The sequence below is a fragment of the Alligator sinensis genome, unplaced genomic scaffold (genome assembly GCF_000455745.1).
Source record: "Alligator sinensis unplaced genomic scaffold, ASM45574v1 scaffold1216_1, whole genome shotgun sequence".
In the NCBI taxonomy this organism is placed as follows: domain Eukaryota; kingdom Metazoa; phylum Chordata; order Crocodylia; family Alligatoridae; genus Alligator; species Alligator sinensis.
The window spans coordinates 872,208-893,425 of NW_005842018.1; the positions used below are offsets into that span (position 1 = coordinate 872,208).

A 21,218-nucleotide genomic window follows, 5' to 3' on the forward strand; every position below is an offset into this window, starting at 1 on the left:
ACGCATGTAGAGCGCGACGGCTCGCACGGACCGTGGTCGCCCCCTTGCACGTGTGTCCGCCCTGCCTTGATTGCGCGATTTGCCGGTGAGCGGCGCTATCGCTGTCCTGCATGCGTGGCTGTGCTTTTTTTTTGGCAGCCGGGTTTCTTTTGGGGGAAAAGAGCGCATTGTATGTGAGAAAATACAGCTCCGCCGAGCCCCGTCGTGTCATCTTGTCCGCTGATGGGAAGTGCCACATCTACTGGAATCTAAGACTACGCCCCCCCCCCCCCCCCCCCCCCCCCCCCATCATCATGGGGGGGGGCACCCTTCATTGGGGCAGGGGGGCTGCACTTGATCTTCAAGGTCCCTTCCAGCCCTAACGTCTGTGAAATCCTAGATTCGTGTACGCAGGTCGGGGTGGGGAGGCAGCTGCTGTGGTGCTGACAGGCGCTGAGCAGCTGTCGTGGAAGTGTCCGCGGCCAGGCTGATCCGCAGCTCCAGCAGTGCTGCACGGCCTAGCCAGGGCTGAGCCTGCATGTGCTGTGCCCCGGGAGGGACAAATTTAAGACAACCCTCCAATTCTATACCTGGAACATTATAACAAACATATACATTTTCCATCTATAGAATCTAATTATAGGGGGGTTGTCTTAAATTCAGGGTTGTCTTAGATTCGAGTAAATACGGCCGATGACACGGAAGCATCGGGTCCCTTGTAGGAGTCTCTAATCATATTCACGATGCTCTCTCGTAGACTGTGCCCTCTCTGCTTCATTCGTGCATGTTGTAAAAGGCTGCGTAAAGGAATGTGACAAATGTTATTTATGTTGCAGTAACACCCCAAATGTGCTAGCAAACGTACAAGACGGCGTGGCTTCTGCTGCTAAGAATTCGCAGTGTAGGAATGAAGCGATCGCTGAAGGGTAAGGGAGGAGGATGAAGCATAAAACAAAAGTTCTGTTCTTGTCCTGCCCTCACCAAATGCCTGTTAACCCCTCCTGCGTTTGTTGGTTAATATTTTGCAGGAAGAGCCTTTCAAGGGTACGAGGGGGTGAAGTGGGCACGGTGGGGATCAAGAGTTGTGTCATATACAAACGGTTGTAAGCATTGGTACTGGGGAGCAAAGAGGGACACTACTTGAGGGGTCAGTGTTTCTCAGCTGGGTGCTGCACCCTCCTGGGGTGTCATGAGGCTGTTTCAGAGATACTACAGCAGCCAGGTGGAACTGGCCCGTGCACTGCAGTGCGTGGTCAGATAAACCCGAAGTAGGCAGCAGTGCCCATTCTTGCCGCAGCCGTTCTTGATCAGAGCTCCTCCTGCCTCCCCCCGCTCCTCCCAGAGGCGTGTAGAACGGTTCTCTTCTGTTTCTGTGAGGAGCATGCAGGGAATTGAGCGGGTGCCGCTGCCTGCTTTAGACTTCTCTGGCTGTGCACTGAGGTTCATAGATTCATAGATATTAAGGTCAGAAGGGCCCTCAGCAGATCATCGAGTCTTACCCTGGGCAGGCATGAGTGCTGGGGTCAGAGGACCCCAGCCAGGTGCTTGTCCAGTCTCATCTTAAAGACCCCCAAGGTAGGGGAGAGCACCACCTCCCTTGGAAACCCATTCGAGATTCTGGCAACACTAACCGTAAAGAAGTTCTTCCTGGTGTCTAACGTAAATCTGCTCTCTGTCGGTTGTGGCCATTATTTCTAGTTATTCCAAGGGGTGCCCTGGTAATCAGAGCAGCTCTTGTTCCTTGCTGCCCCCCACCTCCTTGATGAATTTGTAGATGGCCCCAAGATCACCTCTCAGCCTTCTCTTGCGGAGGCTGAAGAGATTCAGGTCCCTCAATCTCTCCTCATAGGGCCTTACCTGCAGGCCCGTAACCATACGTATGGCCCTCCTTTGGACCCTCTCAAGGTTATCCACATCCCTCTTGAAGTATGGCGCCCAAAACTGGACACAGTACTCTAGCTGCGGCCTCACCAGTGCCGCACAGAGGGGAAGTATCACCTCCTTGGACCTGTTTGTGATGCACCTGCTAATGCATGATAAAGTACAGTTAACTTTACTGATCGTCAGATTGAAGACTTACGTTCATCTTGGAGTCGACTGACTCTGAGATCCCTTTCTGCTACAGTGCTGAAGAGAGGGTCATCCCCCAGCCTGTAAATTTGCTGGTGATTCCTTCTCCCTAGGTGCAGCACTTTGCATTTGTCCTTATTGAATTGCATCCTGTTTTGCTCTGCCCACTTCTCCAACCTGTCCAGATCCTCCTGGATTTGTTCCCTGCCCACTAGTGTGTTTACTTTACCCCATAATTTGGTATGATCCGCAAATTTGGACAGAGTGTTCTCTGTGCCCTCATCCAAGTCACTGATGAAGACATTGAACAGCACTGGTCCAAGGACCAAATCTTGGACAACTCCACTGCCTACATCTTTCCAGGTCGGTGCCAGCCCATCCACTACCACTCTCTGGGTATGTCCCATTAGCCAGTTTGCCACCCACCTGACCGTGTAATCATCTGTGTCACAGCTGCTTGGTTTATTTATCAGAACAGGATGAGATACCGTATCAAAGGCTTTCTTAAAATCCAGGTAGATGACCTCTACCTCTTCCCCTGCATCTAAGCATTTTGTGACCTGGTCATAAAAAGAAACAGGGTTAGTCAGGCAGGATCTCCCTTCTGTGACCCTGTGCTGATTGCCCTTCAGCATTATATTTCCTGCTGGACTCCCACAAATCTGATGCTTAATAATTTTTTCAAAGGTTTTGCTGAGGGTAGAGGCGAGGCTAACTGCCTATAGTTACCAGGATCCTCCTTCCTTCCCTTCTTGAAAATAGGGACCACATTGGCCCTTTTCCAATCCTCTGGGACCTGACCTGAGTCCCATGAGTGCTCGAACAATCTTACCAGTGGTTCTGCTATGACACTGTCCAATTCCTTCAGCACCCTTGGATGAAGATCATCTGGGCCTGCTGACTTAAACACATCCAGCCCCTCCAAGGGTCCCTTCACTAAGTCAGCACTAACAGTTGGTGGGCCGATTTCCCTCTTGTGCTTCCCTGTAATCCAATTGGGAGATTTGTCCTGATCCATATTCAGGAATATGGAAGCAAAAAACTTATTGAAGAGCTCAGCTTTGCCCCTCCTAGCTGTCATCAGTTGCCCTAGTCTGCCCTCACTGTGTGTGGGGCAGTTTCACCTGGCTGTGGCACACCGCTCTAGTTAAGAACCGCTGAAGTAAGTGGAGGTTGAAGTACAACAGTGGTTCTCAACCATGGGTGCTTCCAAATCTAAAACCAATAAGTTTTGGAGGGGTGAGCTGAATCTAGAAGGGCTGAGAACCACTGTCTTACATCATTGGTCATCATTGTAAAAGTAAAATCATCTGCCCTGTTAAACCAAACTCCTTATAGTGACAGCAATGCTTTGACCTGTATGACGCTGTAGGAAAATAGGGTCTAGATCGGGACTGTCCAGCAGGCGACCCAGGGGCTGCAGGTGGTTGGGGCTCTGTGGCTCCTGCCCAGCCACTCTCCCCCACATTGTTTCAGATGCAACAGCAGTTGAAGTCTCTGCACTTCCTCTTCCTCTGGCTTCTGCTGCTGCCTTGGGGCAGGTACTGCATTGTGGGTTTCTGAGGGTCAGGCCCAGGCCGCATGGACACATAGTGCAGTGGAGATGGCGTGGGGGAGCATCCACATGGTGTGTGCCCCAAGGGCTCATAGTCCCTGCTGGTGGAGCCTGCACAGCGTGCAGCCCCACTGGCATGGTCTGTAGAGTGTGTGGCCCCTAGCCACTTAGAAGTTTTCAGCCTGGATCTGGATGAAAAGACTTTGAGGTGGATTCATGGAAAATCATGGTCAAAGAGTAATCCTTAATGATTCGGTGGCAAATTGGAAGAGGGTATTGACTGAGTTTCCCTGGGAGACAGTCCATCCTGGAACCAGTGCTCTTTAATATCCTCACTGTAATGGCTTAGAGGATGGAGTTGGGTGTATACATAATACATTTGTAGATGACATCAAGCTGAGTGGGAGCAGATACAGATTTTTTGAGGACAGATATAGGATGCAAATAACTTTGCTAAACTGTAAAAGAGATCTGAAATAAGCTGGTTAAAATTTAATAAAAAGAGTACAAGGTACTTTGGAAAGAGAGAATCTAGGAAGGAACAATCTAATTACTAGATATAAAATGGGGAAACTGCTGTTTAGCTTGCAGAAAGGATCCGGGGATTATAGTGGATCCCAAACTGAATATGAGTCAACAATATGCTGCCATTAAAAAAACAAAACAAAACTTGATAATATACTGAGATGTATTAAGAGAATTATTATGCACAAGCTATGGGAGATGATTCACTATATTTCATAGATTCATAGATGCTAGGGTCAGAAGGGACCTCAACAGATCATGGAGTCCGACCCCCTGCCCTGGGCAGGAAAGAGCGCTGGGGTCAGATGATTCCAGCCAGATGCCTATCCAGCCTTCTCTTAAAGACCCCCACAGTAGACCCTTGGAAGCCCATTCCAAATTTTAGCCACCCTTACCATGAAGAAGTTTTTCCTGATATATAGACTAAATCTGCTCTCTGTCAGGTTGTGACCATTGTTCCTTGTTACCCCAAGAGGCGTCCTGGTGAACAGAGCATCTCCGATCCCTTGCTGCGCCCCCCCTAATGAATTTGTAGATCGCCACAAGACCACCTCTCAGCCTTCTCTTGCAGAGGCTGAAGAGGTCCAGGTCCCTCAGTCTCTCCTCATATGGCTTGTCCTGTATGCCCCTAACCATACGAGTGGCCCTTCTCTGGACCCTCTCGAGTCTATCAACATCCTTCTTGAAGTACGGCACCCAAAACTGGACGCAGTACTCCAACTGCTGATGTATGATAAAGTGCGGTTAGCTTTGCTGATGATTTCATCACACTGACGACGCATGTTCATCTTGGAGTCCACTATAACTCCGAGATCCCTTTCCACTTCTGTGGCTCCCTTTCCCCTTCTGGGCTGCGGGGAGCGTCCCTTCCCAGCCAGTAGATGTGCTGGAAATGTTTATGCCCTAGGTGCCGCACTCTGTATTTGTCCTTGTTGTAGTGCATCCTATTGTATACTGCCCACTTTTCTAACCTTTCCAGGTCTGCCTGCTGTGCGGGCCGGGAGCGGTCCAAGGCCCTCGGGGGCGCACGGCGGGCTGTGGCAAGCAGCCCTGGCACGCGGGTCGGGGAATGCAGGCCAGCAGACTAGAATTAGGCACGGACACGTAGCGGTTGATTAAAGATTATTTTACTTACACCGTAGATGGTCACGGTGCAGGCAGGAAAACTTGCTTGAGTTGCAGTTACAGATAGGAAAGAAGAGCGGACAAGAGTTCTAAACTCGCGAACTCTAGCCCAATCCGGCTGAAGGCTCTAAAACCGCGAGCCCGTCGTGTCAACCGAAGAAAACAACTCGGAGAAGAGCTCTGGATACACTCACACGAAATTTGCTAGGCTCCGTGGAACTTGCGCGCAGGGAAGGGGTTCGTCGAGGGAACGTTCGGCGACGAGGAGAGGCCAGAGGTTGATCAGACCCCTATAGCCGCCTTAAGGTACACGCTGGGTCCGTTAGGCTCCGCAGCGCTTAGAGTTCTTCACGAGATGTGAAGTCCTCCTCCTCCACTAGATGGTTATGGAGTCCTCCAACTTGGGCGGAAACCGCTCAAGCCTCTTATACGGCTAGCAAGCCAATCGCTAGCCACCACGTGGGAATAATTTAGAACTGGCCAATAGTGGGACACAAATTTGCATGCGGGTGGCGGAAACTCCTTTGCACCGGGGTTTTCTCTTTGCAACTGAGAAATGCACCTTGCAAAGAAAGCTCCTCGTGGCGGGAAATAATTTAGCAGTGCCGAAGCGCGCGCACACAAAATCACACCCTTGGGTTGTGACACCTGAAATTGTTCCCTACTCTCCAGAGTGTGCACTTCACCCCACAATTTACTATCTTCTGCAAACTTGGACAGAGTACACTTCACAACCACATCCAAGTCACTGATGAAGGTATTGAATAGTACAGGTCCATGGACCAAACCCTGCGGGACCCCACTACCCACATCCTTCCAGGTCAATACTGACCCATCTACTACCACTCTCTGGGTGTGACTGCTAAGCCAATTTGCCACCCACCGGACCGTGTAAACATCTATGTCACAGCCTCTTAATTTATTTATGAGAATGGGATGAGATACCGTATCGAAGGCCTTGCTAAAGTCCAAGAAAACGACATCCACCTCTACTCCTGCACCTAAGCATTTTGTGACCCTGTCATTAAATGAAACCAGATTAGTCAGGCATGATCTACCTGCTACAAATCCATGCTGGTTTCCCTGCTGCATTATTTTTCCTGCTAGACTCCCACAAATATGATCCTTTATAATCTTTTCAAAGACCTTTCCAAGGATGGAGTTGAGAGTGACTGGCCTATAATTACTCAGATCCTCCTTCCTCCCCTTCTTGAACATAGGGACCACATTGGCCTTTTTCCAGTCCTCTGGGACCTGACCCAAGTGCCACAAGCTCTCAAACAGCCATGCCAGTGGTTCTGCTATGACACTAGCCAATTCCTTCAGTACCCTTGGATGCAGCTCATCATTTAGTTTTGTGTGGGGGACTGTGTCCAATTTTGGGCACCATGCGTCAAGAAAGATGTAGGAAAGGGGCGAAATAATGCAGGAGAGAGGAACAAACATGATTTAGAGGTCTTCATATGAAGAATAGTTGGAAGCACTAGGATTATTTAGGTTGGAAAGGAGAGGATGGATGGGGAATTTGGCATTCAAAAAGCTGTTTTATAGAGAGTAGGATGATCAATTGTTCTTTGTGTCCAGAGGAAACAGGACAAAAAGTAACGGGTTGAAATTGCAACAGGGGAGATCTAGGTTAGGTATTAGGAAGAGTTTTGTAACCATGTGGGTGGCTAAGCATTGGAGCATATTTCATAACCTCTAGGTAATCTCTGTCACTGGAAGATTTTTAAGTGCAGACAAACATTTGTCTGGGGTATTTAGACAAGGATTATCCTGCCTTGAGCAGGGAGTTGGACTATATCGTCTCTTGGGATCCCATCCAGCCCGATTTTTCTATGATCCTACATTTCCTTTCCTCCCTGCAATTTATGGAACAACTAAGGCTTATACTTGCTACAGGCGTACAATAAAACGTGATAATAAAATTCCCTCTCCTACCATCTATATGACATTGTGAATTCTCTTTAAAAGTTATTATCATCTGTTGTTTTGTGTGTGTGTTTAGCATAGATGACTTAATCAGTACACAGTGGCTGAATACCGACAGGTCATCTTCAAAAGATTTCTTTTCTATCGGCTTTCCTCTTTGCAGCGAGGAGGAAGAAATGACAAGCCAGTTATGTCAAGCAGCAGAAAATAAATGACGTTCCCTCAGGGCACTTTTTGTGTGAGAGAGGAAGAGAGAGAGACAGAAACATTTTTGGATATGCTTGATTTAAAAGGACCTTAACTCAAAATGTTTGGTTCTTAGATTTTGTTTAAAAATTCAAACTGTAAACTGAATAAATATGTTCTTATGGCAATCTGAAACACTTTAAAAAGAAAACTACTTTCATTTAGATTTAGACAGTCTCCTGCAAAACTGTGAATGTACACTGCAACAGCAGCATGCTAGTGCTTGAGAACTAGGGACTGAGGCCCCAGTCTTAAAAATTACTGTCATGCAACATGCCAGGTTTGCGAGGTTGTGCAGAAGCCCAAGAGTCCTCCCAAACAAAATTTTCCGTATTGAGGTCATACATATTACTGGGCCAGTGTCACAGCAACATAACACGAGTTTCCCAACCAGAAAGTGAAGCTGACCAATCTGTTTTTGCTATCCAACTGATTAAAAGGCTACCCGTAACCTATATACTCTAAAACAAATGACATTTTAACTGCCACCTGTGATTGCATCAGTGGAAGGGTAAGCCTTTTTTGTAACTCCTTCCAGAACAACAAATCACAAAGGAAATGGACATTAAATGAGAGAGGCAAAGACCAGGAATATATAAATGTTTTTGTTATGCCAACAGCATTGCTTGCCATTTGTTGCATGGATAAAATGTAAACGTTTGCATCAAATAAGTCACTGAACAAGTCGAGCCTAGTTTTGATTTTGCTCAATTCTAACCATGCACGACCAGTGTTTGAAGTGAAAGCTTGGTGTCTCATTGATACTGCATGATTACCAAAATGTTCCTTCTTGTAGTCATAAAGGACAAACCTCCAGATCCAATCCTTTCTAACCTGCTTTCTGATTGGGGTGACTTTAACCATGTTTATTTTGAGTCCTTTTTTGGGATTGTTGAAAGCTGTGGCTGGGGTGGAGGCTTTCAGGAGGACCCCTATATAACACAAGGAAGTTTGAAGATTTCAGGTGCCAACAAACTCATATCTGTGTGTTTCCGTTGGCTTGCTGCAGCCTGTGTTCAGAAAGGTAAGAGAAGGATTGACCAAACTCCTCAAACCTGAGCCGGAGTCGAGATGCTTTCATAATAAGTTGTATTTCGAAAATTCCCTCTGCCAAGGACTCGATACGATGTTCAGATCTGTGACATAAGAAAACACATCTGATTATCAACCCCGAGGTATCTGCTACCAAATACTGGGGCAACAGAGATGGGAAAAGAAAGAAGATGGGTTCTACAGTGACAAAATTAAAAATGTGTTTTTTGGGGGGAGGGTTTTTTCTTAAGGGATTATGTGCACTGGTGCTTTTTAAGGTGGTGTCATATTGTAAGAGCCACGATAGCTTTGGTGGCATCTACACAAAGCTACCTGTTGACTGATGCTCAAGGAGTAGGCCTTGAATACAGGTAGGACACAGACAGCTGCAGAAACAGCTGTCTGCAACTCCAGCCATCCAATGTAACAAGCGCAGCATCACCATAATAACTGTCCATCTAGGATACCAATATGGCTCTCGTTCGCATGCTATCTGAATGCATTACAATAACTTAATCTTGCAACCCCACTCTGAGGCAAGAAATAGCTATAGTCTCATTTTACAGATGGAGGACCAAGGTACAGAGAAATTGTTTTAAAAGCAAGGTCACATGAATTTTGTGGCAATGGCTGGAATGGGACCAGGTCTTAGGCTGTAGCATTTTAGCCACTGGAATATCTTCTCTCAAAAATGGGGCTTCTGAACTCTGAGCAAGATGAAAGGGATAGAGAAGTCCAACTAGATCACAGCAATATGAGCTTTATGGTCACTAAAATGAAGGTGTAAGTTTTATGACTGAAAATAATTCCTTTAAAATAGGTCAAACTGTTGGCTTATTTGCATCTCTTGGGTTACAGAGGAAAAGGAATAGAAGGATAGATGGTCTGTGACCAAGGGGACTTGTAGGGGATAAAAACATTGTTTAAAGGGTGAAAGGAAAAGGAGAGGGGACTGGGGGTGGGGGGCAGGGGGGAGTGAAGAGATGAGAAGAAATGCTGAGAAGGTAGGGAGAGGAAGAAAGAGCAGAAATAGATAATACAGGAGCCCTCAAGGCTTCCCAAAATTGCAAGCCAATTCCACCACTTAGGAAGAAGTCACCACAACCCAGTGCAACTAGCAAGAAGCCTAGCATATAAAATGGCACACACAATTACATGTTAAATAGTTCTCCTGGCAGCATCACCTAGCAAATGCTGTGATGTGAAATTCTTGCCATTGCCACACAAAGCTGTACTGTGATCCTGGCTCGTTTGCTGAGCAGTTTATTAATAGAGCACTGGTCAAACTAGAATATGCTGCCATTCCACTGGCAAATTTGTATTGGTGAAAATGGCATAGCTAGTGGAGGGGCAGTCCTGGACACATTGGCCGCCTCCAGACAAGCAAGCACGTGCCTGTTGCAGCATCTCAAAGCAGTTTGAAATGTGGCAGGTGGCACGCTAGGAGTGAAAAGATGTTTCCAGTGTGGACTCTAAGTGCCATGAAGCAACTGGAGGCTGGGTCCTCCAAAGGGATGCTCTAGCACCTGGCCTAAGCGTTTCTATGCCTGCTGCATGCCCCTGCTGCTCCAGCATGCTGCCGTGCCGGAGCAAATAGAAGTGGGGCAAGGCTGGCAGCAGCAGTCCGGACCCAGGCTCTGCCCCTGGTAAGTAGGGACTTGGGGATGGGGGGGCTGTGGGTGTGTTGTGCACATCTACATGTTGCCCTATGGTGATGTCACTGTGCCGTGCTTTAGTATGTCCAAAAGGAAGTACTAAACCAGTAACTGCCCGTACTCTGCTGTCTGCCCGGCACACATTTATTTTTAGCAGTTACTTCACTGTAGCATCGCGCTCTAATGGGGGAGTGCACCACTACGGTGAAGTATCTGCTGGTCACATGGAGACACCCGTGGATTCTGTCGTCGTGGTGCATCACTCCGGTGACATAGCATCATGTGTAGATGTGCCCATTGAGGCAGATGGAGCTGGTACCAGATGCAGCAAAAAAAAAATTTTTAAATAAGAAAAATGGAAAATACACCCAGCCTGCAAGAATAGTGTTTGACGAATATTGAAGCCTTAAACTCAGGCTTCTTTGGGAGGGTGGTGGGGGGAGCACTGACTAGCACTCAGGGGATCTGAGCTCTGTTCCTTCCTCGGCTACAGCCTTCCTTCTGACTTTAGGAGAGTCACTGTGGCTTCATATTCCCCGCTGGAAAATGGAGCTAGTAGGACTTCCCTATGTGTTGTGAGTCTGCATCATGGGGAAGTTCAGCTGCAATAATGAGGGAGCCATGTGTGTAATTTGACAGATACATTCAAATCTGAATAGAGACATCCCATGGTAGGTGGAGGTAGAAATTTAGCAAGAACTTCTACAGAAACTGGCCGGTGCTAACCTGTGCAGCCATCAGCACTAGTCTTCAGTATAAGCACAATTCCCAGAGCGTGACTTGCAATGGCTAGATCTGCGGAGAGAAAACCTGAGCAATCGTGTTCCCTTCCCAGAAGCATGAGGGAACGCATACCACCAATCCTCTCCTCTGGCATCTTGGGGCTCCAGAAATTCAAAGGCGAGACCAACTGGGTAGATAAGCTATTAGCAAAAAGGGAGCTGTGCCTTCCTACAAATCCAAGTTCTTTGTGCACTACACACTCACAGTCAGGCCGAGATGCTAAGACTCGCATGTGGATGCTCCTTGGTGTTGCTCATAATGGACTGGTTGGGACCTGTAGCAAAATCATGATGCTAAAAGGAAAAAGCGTAAACCCATGACAGAGTTTTTGATGGGAAACCAGAGAATATGTTTGCACTGCTTGGCACACTGCTCATTTTAGCCATATGCCCTAGAATCTCCCTGGGGATTAAAACATCCGTTTTAATTAATCTGTGCATGTCCTGACTAATTCTAGAAAATTAAGATTGAAGGAAGCTCTAAATGGCAGATGCATTAGCCTGTGTTCCTATTGGATGCTAAAGGGCAGGATGAGTAAATGCACTTACTACCTCTAGGGGTATAGGTGTATTCCTCAGCCTGACAAAGGCTATTTATATTTGAAAGCTTGCTAAGAAGAATTTTTCCAACAATTTGAGTTGGTCTAATAAAAGAGATCAGATTTACCCAAAGAGCCTTGTCTGCCTTACTACCTCCGGGAAAACTCGCTGCTGTAGGAACTGGTGCTGAGGAACCAGCAGGTGGCACTTTCCCCTCGAAGTTTGCACAGAACCAGTTCTCCAGGATGGTACTTTACTGATGCTGCACTGAAATGTGGCACCTTCCAAGATGTAAAACCTTGGTCACCATTGCTTGTGATCATTAAAGATCTCCCGAGATGTTTCTGTAAAAATAGGTATCTCAGCTTCTCTCCCCGGGCTACATCTCACAGTGGGCAATTGCATTTTATTGACAGCCCTATTCTGTATGCAGGTTTGCTGACCCAGAGCAGCACCTCTTCTACTTTAAGTCTATAGTGTCAGTGTATCAGTTAAACTGGTGCTGTGTGTCATCCCAGAGATGGCTGCCTTTTATTGGAGGGTGAAGAGATACAATTCCCAAAGCATTTGGGATCCTTTCGGCATGTAACCACATGTGTCACCATGAAAGATATCAGGTAAAATAAATATACCTATTACGCAGCACTTACTAGAACTAGATCGTGATGCGCTTAAAGGAGGTAAGTGTCATCATAATTTCATAACTGAGGCAGGGAGAGGTGAAGTGGCTGAGTATGAAACTTATTTTGTAGGAAAGGAAAGGCCCCATAGTGAATCAGTTGCATTAAACACTTTTGACTTGTTAATGACCTGAATGAGGTTTATTATCGGTAGAGTTCTAGGGATGCTGGATTTCAAATCTTGCCCAGGAGCAATTTTGAAAAATATATCAATGTAATGTTTGCAGGGCAATTCTCCGGAAAAGATTTTTTTTTTCCATTCCTGTAGGTGGCATAAATGTAGCATACAACTGCTGAGCAGTTTTGCATTGAAATTTGAGGCCTTTCGAGAAGCTGCATTCTTGGTGACACAGCTTATGAATCAGAGGGGAGGTTTTTTTAATGGTTTCTACAGACACACCTAAATAAGCTCATTTGCCATTTTCCAGCAGCTGAGTTGTTGGTGTTTTTTTTTTCTTTTTTGTCGAAGGAGCATCAAGGAACACCTCCCTTAGTCTGAGTAACCAAGTGGAAAAAATCCGATTGTCTGACAACATGGGACAATCAAAAAACCCAGCTTCCAAAAAATATAGAGTTACTGTCTGCTACACAACTGCTGTCCTTTCTACAATTCATACCAGGGGAACTGAACTGACCAGTGACTCCGGCTGACGCAGTTTGCTTGCAAACAGGACTGCACTGAAGAAAATGGCTCTGTCCCCATTTACTTTGCCACATTTCTCCTCCGGTTCTGTTCAGCTGACACGGTGCTGTTTGGTCTGTGCAGGTCAGAATAAGTTATATCAGCATTGTGTTGGCTAAGCTGAGATCAGGGTTTATGCCCAGTGGTTAGGAAGCTGACTTGTGATTTGGGATTTCACTTCCCTGTGTTGCTGGAGGCTTCCTACGTGACCTTGTGTATGCCATTCAGTCTCCCTCTACCTCAGTTCCTCGTCTGTAAAATTATGAGAATAGGGTGTTTTAATAATAACTGCATTGATAAAAACTCTTATATTCTATTTATGGAACTTATAGAACACGGCTTCTCATTATTTTCACTAACTTGTCAGCCATGTCCAGTTGCATGCCACCTAAATTGATTTTTTTAAATGGGAATTAAACACCATTAATTTTCCTAGTTATAACAAGACTTGAGATTAGCTTTATTGAACCAAGATCAAAGTGCTGACATATTCTGCTCTGCTGTTATAATAAAAGAATTAATGGGATCTATCAAGAGGTGACAAACTAAATTCCACTTCTACACACAAAAGCTGTTGCTATCATTCCTGGATCCTATAAATGAAAATAAAACATATTTTAAATGCCTCAAGTTTTGTTCTTATTTTAAAATCAGTCCTCTCTTGATTTTTTTAAGTGTTAATGAGTCCTTGTCCTTAGCCAACTTGTTAAAATTCCTTTTGCAGCTTTACCAGATCTCATTATTTGACCTGTAGATTTTATTTTCTTGTTACAGTGTGTAAAGAATTCTTGGACAAATTTTACAACTCTTTAAAAGAAAAGCATTCTGACTTCACTGTGGCTGCCATAGAGGAGGCTTTGCTCAGCAGCTGCAAGACTGCAAAAGGAAAAGAACAGCGCCTGGTACAATCATTCTTGTTTTCATATATTGCTTTAGTTTCATGCCCCCAACTATGACAAAATACTGATTAGAAGGTGCTTGGACAAAAAAGATCTCTTCTCTTGCACTGCCTAATTCTCAGGCACTAATTTAGATCTAACTACATCAATGAGAGTATTAAAGCAAAGGTCAAAGGTCTGCCTGGGTTTAATGAGCCCTGGTTAAGATACACCAGTTTCTGTAGCCAGTAGTACACAAGGGAGTGATGTGTCTGGCATCATATCAAGGCATCTCTGTTGTCACCAGACCAAATAACCAGGTACCCATTTGCGGTTGGGTCTACTGGGGGCAGACTTTGACACAAATCTGGACCAGAGTTCAAAATTATCGCTGAAACCCTGGTGGTGAGGCACCTTAACTGCCTTGCCACAAAACATGCTCAGTGGCATACGTGAAAATGAGTCTGGGGAATCCTAGATTAATTTCCAGTGGGTAAGGGTCTGCATCCCAAAGGAACTGATCCAACACCCACTGAAATCAGTAGGAGTCTTTCCATTGGCCCCAGTGGGCCCTGGATGAAATCCTACATTAATTAGGCATTAATTAGCACATTAGGCATTAATGTGTTTGCTGCTTTTTGACTCTCTTGACATTCCTGGGCATTGTATACCATAGCTGTTCAAAAGGGTTGTTCATGCAGTTTTAAGAATAGGTTTGACAAGTACTTGTATCGGAAAGTACATCAGGATGATCCTGTCTTGAGCAGAGGGTTGGACTCAAATGCCTCGTGAGGTCTCTTGTGGCCCTGTTTTTCTATGATCCTATATCCAAGTAATCAAAGACTGAATAGGTGTGGGTCAAACTATGCCTTCATCTCTTTGTACTGCTTCACCCCTTCATATCAAAGCAGGTAGGACTGTGTGAAGCAGGCTGCCAATGGCACCTGTGCCTTATCTGTTCTGTCAGCAAACAGATGACTTGTTTCCTGGGTTTGGGAAAAGCACTGATTGCCAGCTCCCAGGAGGTGAAGCAGGTCAGGTCCCCTACATTTTTCAATCTTGTGTTCAGTGCATTTTTGTAAATGGATGTGGGGCATGGCCACAAGGAGACCAAAGACTGCCCTCCTTTTTGAAAGGCAGGGCCTGCGGGCTGCAGGACAGACCATGTCTGCTGAAGTGCACAGCAGATCTGATGTGTAGTAATGTATGATGTTAAGTCTAAGCTCTCCATGATGTAGTACCAAAGTGAACAGCTTAAAAAGATGGGTTCTGAGAGTTTACTGTCTAAGACAAGAGGCAGGTGGAAACAGAAAGGTGGAGTGGAGAGTCCTAGGAAATAATGAGAGAGTCTTGATCAGCGTGGTCAGTAGTGAGCCCAGCATTTTCTCTTCCTAAACATGGTCATGTTAAATATTTCCTTATTCTCCTTGTATTTAACATGAAAAGGGGTGGCAAAATTTGGCCCTTAACTTACTAATTCACATAGAAAAAGGTGCAAGGAACAATCTGACATGCACCATTAATAGGGCCATGATGTGCCATGAGTGTGTAACTGGCAGTTCATTATGATGTATTATACTAGGTTAATGTTAACCTGGTACTGTATACTAGGACTGCGCAAAGCTTCGGATCACGATTCAGATTTGGAGATGATTCGGATGATTCAGAGGCCAAATCTACGAATCTGAATCAAATCACTGGAAGCTTTAGGTTTTCTGAATCGATTCGGAGCTTCCAAATAGATTTGGAAAAGATTCGGCAATTCAGCCGTAGGGTATATTGGGGAATCGATGAAATATCTAACTTCGTTGTCTGTAGGCTGATTCAGATGAAACTTGCACAGATGGTAGCCTCTGCTGAGAGCATGATGTGTGCTGAGTTTCAAGGTGACAGGTACAGGGGTTTCTGAGAAACTGCACCTCAAAATCCTGAAAGCAAAACTCATGTCACATGTGTGTGTTAAGTCCCAGGGGAGTGAAAACTGCAGGAATGGTAGCTCTTACAGAGGCCACAAAGCCTGCCAACTTTCAAGGAGATAGGTGCAGGGGTTTGGGGGAAACTGTACCTCAAGCTGCGGATAAGCAAAACTCATGACATGGGTGACTGTGTCTGTGTTAAGGCCCAGCAGGGTGAAAGCTGCAGGGATGCAGCACAAGCCCCTGCTGCGGCTACGAAGCCTGCCACAAAGGCCCCTGCGGCGGCTCCGAAGCCTGCCAGCTGTCAAGGAGATAGGTGCAGGGGGAGTCTGGGGCCCTGCACCTCTAGCTGCTGACAGGCAAAACTTGGGTCATGGGTGCTTGTGCAACTGCGTCTGTCTCGGGGCACCGGTGGGGAGGGGGGGCAGGAACTACTGCAGGCCTAGCTGCTAAGCTACTGCATTACCAATCAATCATGATTCATTCAGGGACCAGCTCAGTACACACTAGCTAGCTACTAGATAACGAGTTAACGAGCAAGGATCAACACCTACAAAACCACAAACTAAGGAGAGGAAAGAATCAATACAGAGCTGGGAACTGCTTCTGGCCCAAGACAGACACAGCCAGTTGCACAAGCACCCATATCACGAGTTTTGCCCATCAGCAGCTAGAGATGCAGGGCCCCAGAGCCCCTACACATATCTCCTTGACAGCTGGCAGGCTTTGTGACCTCAACAGGGGCTAGCAGGCCTGCAGTTTTCACCCTGCTGTGCCTTAACACACATGGTGTCACCCGTGTCACGAGTTTTACTTGTCCGCAGCTTGAGATGCAGTTCCCCCCAAACCACTTCACTTATCTCCTTGAAACGTGGCAGGCTTTGTGGCCTCAGCAGGGGCTACCACCTCTGCGGTTTTCACCCCTCTGTGCCTTAACACACACAGTGTCACCTATGTTATGAGTTTTGCTTTCAGGACTTTGAGGTGCAGTTTCCCAGAAACCCCTGCACCTATCACCTTGAAACTTGTCACGCATCATGCTCTCAGCACCCCTGTACGTTTCATCCAAATCAGCCAAAAGACAACAAAATTATAGATATTTCATTGATTCCCCATATACGCTATGGCCGAATCTCCGAATTGGCTCCAAATCTTCCAAAGCGATTCAGCCGAATCGAATCAGAAAAACGATTCAGATCTCTGAATCAAATCTCTGGCATCCGAATTGGCTGAATCTGAATCAAATAGTTCCCTATTCATACAGGCCTACTGTATACAGTATTTCTTGGTTCCTTTAATAATGGTATATTTTTAAAGTAGAAATAATCCCATTCAATGCGGCCATTCAGCTAAAAGGTAGGAGCTGCTATTTGCTTATTAAAGGCTTCCAAATTACCTTTTGGGCAAGGTGTATCTAATTGAAATTCACTTCCTGTTTTGCCAGAGGTGCCTTATTTGCATTATTCCAAATTTTACTGAGCTTAAATGAAGCCTCCATTTAACAGTCACAACAGGAGGGTCCTGCTGTCAGTATCCCTGAGTTTTACTGAAAGTGTTGAAAATACAAGCACCCTTTAACACTCTCCACTGTTCCTGTTTTTCTTCAGTGCTGACTGTGTGTCCTGCTTGTTTCAGTGCTATTACATTGGAGCAATAAGTGATGCACCCACCAAGATCATCAGTGAGGTCAGCCGCCCAATGAGTGCCCATGTGCCCGTGCCCAAGATCTGTGATAAGCTGAAGAAGATAGATATTCAGATCTGTGAACTCAAATACGGTAAGGCCTCCTTACCTATGTGCGCTCATGAATTCTCATTGGGTCCTGCTCAGAACAATAGTCATTCCAAAATGTGATGTAGAAAGGAAAATAAATAGCCTTGTCCTTTTGTCTTTGTTCCACTTCTATGCATACTAGGCCAGAAATCTCTCTCCAGTGAGTTTCTGGCTTATTTTTTAATCTCAGAAGTATCAAGAGTATCATGTCTTTTCTTCATTGATTATGTTGGAGAACTCAAAGGTCCTCTTTGGGAGCCATGGATGGGCACTTTCCTGGCTCTTAAGTAAATGGGGAATTGTGTTGAATCCTTTAGAGAGAGGAGTTTTTTTTGCACATCTTCTCCTTAATTTGGTCTCCTTTATATCATTGATATTTAAAAACCGCTCATCTTCTATAGTGGACACATATGACTTTACAGTGTCAAATGTTTATGTGACTTTGTAATGTTAAAACAAGCAATAAAACCCCTGTAAATTTATATATTAAAAAAGAATCCTCCCAGGCCTTTCTGCACCATAAAGAAGTTAAATTTGGGGACAGTGCCTTTGGTCTTTTCATTTGCTAGTCACCCTCAATTTGCGATACAGCCATATCTTAAATGTCATCTCTCTCTCAACCCTAAACTCTGTGGTGCTTTAACATCTCTAAGCAGAAGCAAAGGCCTTCTGTTGTCCAGTTGAGCTGAACTGCTCACATGACACTCACTGTATTTGCAAGCAGTTTTGGTGCAGGCATGAAAACAAGCTAGCCACAACTGTAGTGCACTCATCCACCCTGGGGGTCAAAAGCTTAAGAAGCGAGTTGTGCTGAAGCCACTATCATGAGGACCCAGCCTACCCACACAAACCATTTAAAGAAAAGTCCCTACTGGTTGCCTAGCCACAGAGAGAGGGTGAGGAGTGACCAATTAAATTGCTAACCAGTGACAATGAACCTTCCTCCGATCTGAATCTGTCTGATTCAGTCAGTAATTGCCACTCTGCCTTTGGGACTCTTAATATTTAATGGTGTCAAGAGCTATCCTGGCCCAGCAACTGCATCACCAGTGTGTTGCTACAGCTAATGACAGGTCCTAGGACATGATCCAAAGCTCACTGAAATCTTTGTGAACCTCTGTGAACCTTTTCAGGGCCTTAATTGGGCTTATCTTACTCCATCAGCGAGGGCCAAACTCTTTCCTTACATGCATTAATTTCAGCAGAAGCTGACCCATCACTGCCAAAAGTCAGTTGATTATAAAAATGCAAAGGATTTACGTTTTGAAAATAAATTCTAAATTATTGTCCATTGTTGGTTTATTTACAGGGTTTTTATCTATAAAAGGGGTTCCTCTTCCTTCTCAGAAGCCTATAAACCACTCATAAGAGGTCTCTACCACACAAACATAAAATGCTGAGTAACACTGTATATCATTTGCCAAACCTGCTTTCAATGATCCATCAAATTTGTCAGCATCTATCAGCCATTGTAGATGATGCAAAGGAAAGTAAGGAAAATCCATAATGCATCTGGTCCATACTGCCAGTATAATAAGGGTCCTTCCTTCCTCACCCCAACAGCATTTACTCAAATCATGAGATTTGTTTTCCACCTGTTTTGACCTGATTCTGCAAAATGCTGAGTGCTGCTTATCAGGTGCTGAGCGCTAACATTTCTTGTTGGCATCAAATTGCTGAGGGCACTCAAGTGTCTTGAAGGATCAAGTGATGAATATGCTTTTTTTAGTCATAAAGTTATCCAGCTTCATTTTGAATACTGACAAAAACGTTGTCTTTTTAAAAGAAAGCCAGGAGTTACATCAGTGTGCATAGCAGAGATCCTTTTACTGAGGCTAGGTATGCATATCCAGGAAATAAAGCACCAGAATCCTGTGGCTTCTGTGTCTAATCATTTGAGTCTCTGAAACAGGGAGATCTGTTTCATGTCACAAGCAGTGAGACTCCAGAGCCATTCACTCACCCCTCCTCCAGGCCTTGGTGTTTTAAGGAAATAGGTGTTTGAGAAAACAGCTGACAAGCTGGGGGATGGAGGCCAGTTGGTAATCAGTGAGCCCCTTCTGCTCAGGGTAAAATCCAGCTGTGCGCTGACTCCAAGAAGCGAGAGAGGAGGCTCTGTGGAGTACGAATCTGGCTAGCGCATGTCTGGTAACAACTACACAGGCTTGCAAAGGAAGGTGGAGCCCCCTAATTGGGGAGTGGATGAGGGCTTGAAGAGGGAATGGAGTTTACTATATTCAGACTCAATAGACTGAACTCCAGTATTGCTTCAGTGCACTTTGGGTTACAAGTTATTTTGGAAGAATCAAGGAGGTCCTGAATCTTACATGCATGACTGTTGTGCTTGTACAGTCATGCTGTGTCATGGAGGGACGTGCAGCCTGCCGGGCCCTCCCTCAGCTGTCACCTGCATGCCAGGAGATCCCTTTGTAGCCTTTGTATTAACTGGATTATTTTTTCTCTGCTTTGGCAGCACAGAGGAGTTGAGGACCACGTGCAACTTGATGTGCCCTCTGAACTATATCTCACATTCTTTTCTTTTACAGAAAGGAAACTGGATCTGACATCAGTGGATCTCTCCAAAATGCGAGTGGCAGAGCTTCGGAAGATCCTGGATAGCTGGGGAGAAGTGTGCAAAGCCTGCATAGAGAAAACCGAGTTTGTGAACCTGATTAAGGAGCTAGCCCCAAAATATGCACCTCCAAACTCCCGAGCAGACCTTTAGCTTGCACTCATTCCAAACAAGCATTGGCTAGAGTATGTCAAAGAATGATTGAGTGACACTGCAGTAGCTGGGCTAAATTAATTTAGTTGTTTGGCAATTGCTCACAAGGGGCAAGAATTTCCACATTATTATTGCTAATAATTGCTTTTACAGCACCGTAGTGCTGGTGCTTACAAACACAATGAGACAAGGTTGCTGCAGTAAGGAACTATGATTAATGTGATTAGTATGATTAGTAGTAGTAGTATTTCTTATTGTAACGAGAAGCCTCAGTCCCATATACGTATATAATAAAAAGCTGGTTCCTTCCCCAGGGATGCATTTTTAGTCTGGAGAAGAGAAGACTGAAGGAGGATTTAATAGCAGCCTTCAACTACCTGAAGGACGGTTACTAAGAGGATGGAGCTGGTCTGTTCTAAGTGGTGGCAGATGACAGAACAAGGAGCAACAGTCTCAAGTTGCAGCAAGGGAAGTTTAGGTTAGATATTAGGAAAAACTTTCTCACTAGGATGGTGATAAAGCACTGGAACAGGTTACCCAGAGAGGTGGTGGAATCTCCATCCGGCTAGAAACAGCCTTGGATAGGATGATTTAGTTGGGGGTGGTTCTGCTTTGAGCAGTGGGTTGGACTAGACCACCTGAGGTCTCTTTCAACCCTAATTTTCTATGATTCTATGTTCAAAGCAGAGGATGAGAGACAATAAGTAGTAGCATAGCTGAGAGGTCGTGACCAGAGCAGCAGCCCCAGGTGCCACTTTGTGGGAGGGAAGGGGGCACAGAAATAGCTGCTACTGCAGCGGATGGCTGGCCATGCTACTGCCACCAGCAGGAGAGCACGGCAGCTAATGCTGTCCAGTGAATAGCTGCCATCAAGGGCATGAAGCTGTCCTGTTACTACAAGTGAATACAGCAAAAAAATCTAAAAACTCAATTTTATTCTCACTGAAGTCAAGGGCAAAGTCACAAAGAGCAAGGAACAGGAAGAGGAGTTCCCTCCACCCTTTGTATTAATTATTTTTCAGGGACCTAATCAGATTGGAAAAGGATCCTACATAGGCACATAAATCCACTTAAACCCCTAATAGATTAAATGGGATCCAGCCCTAAGTATCTAGCCCCTTTT

The 21,218-nt window shown here is 45.5% G+C and overlaps 1 protein-coding gene across 4 annotated transcripts; it reads left to right on the forward strand.

Moving 5' to 3' along the window:
* The first annotated feature begins 68 nt into the window (after nt 1-68).
* Nucleotides 69-20,540, forward strand: CDNF (cerebral dopamine neurotrophic factor). 4 transcript variants are annotated; one of them, XM_006022125.2, is made up of 5 exons: nt 69-85; nt 816-905; nt 13,578-13,705; nt 17,233-17,374; nt 19,917-20,540. In XM_006022125.2, the coding sequence occupies exons 2-5, from the start codon at nt 887-889 to the stop codon at nt 20,093-20,095; spliced, it is 468 nt and encodes a 155-aa protein (XP_006022187.1). In that variant the 5' UTR covers nt 69-85; nt 816-886; the 3' UTR covers nt 20,096-20,540. The 4 variants fall into 4 exon arrangements, with proteins under 4 accessions (XP_006022187.1, XP_025058102.1, XP_025058100.1 ...); XM_025202317.1 differs by lacking the exon at nt 69-85 and adding an exon at nt 8,442-8,456 and having other exon boundaries at nt 872-905; XM_025202315.1 differs by lacking the exons at nt 69-85; nt 816-905 and adding an exon at nt 8,198-8,456.
* The last annotated feature ends 678 nt before the right edge of the window (nt 20,541-21,218 follow it).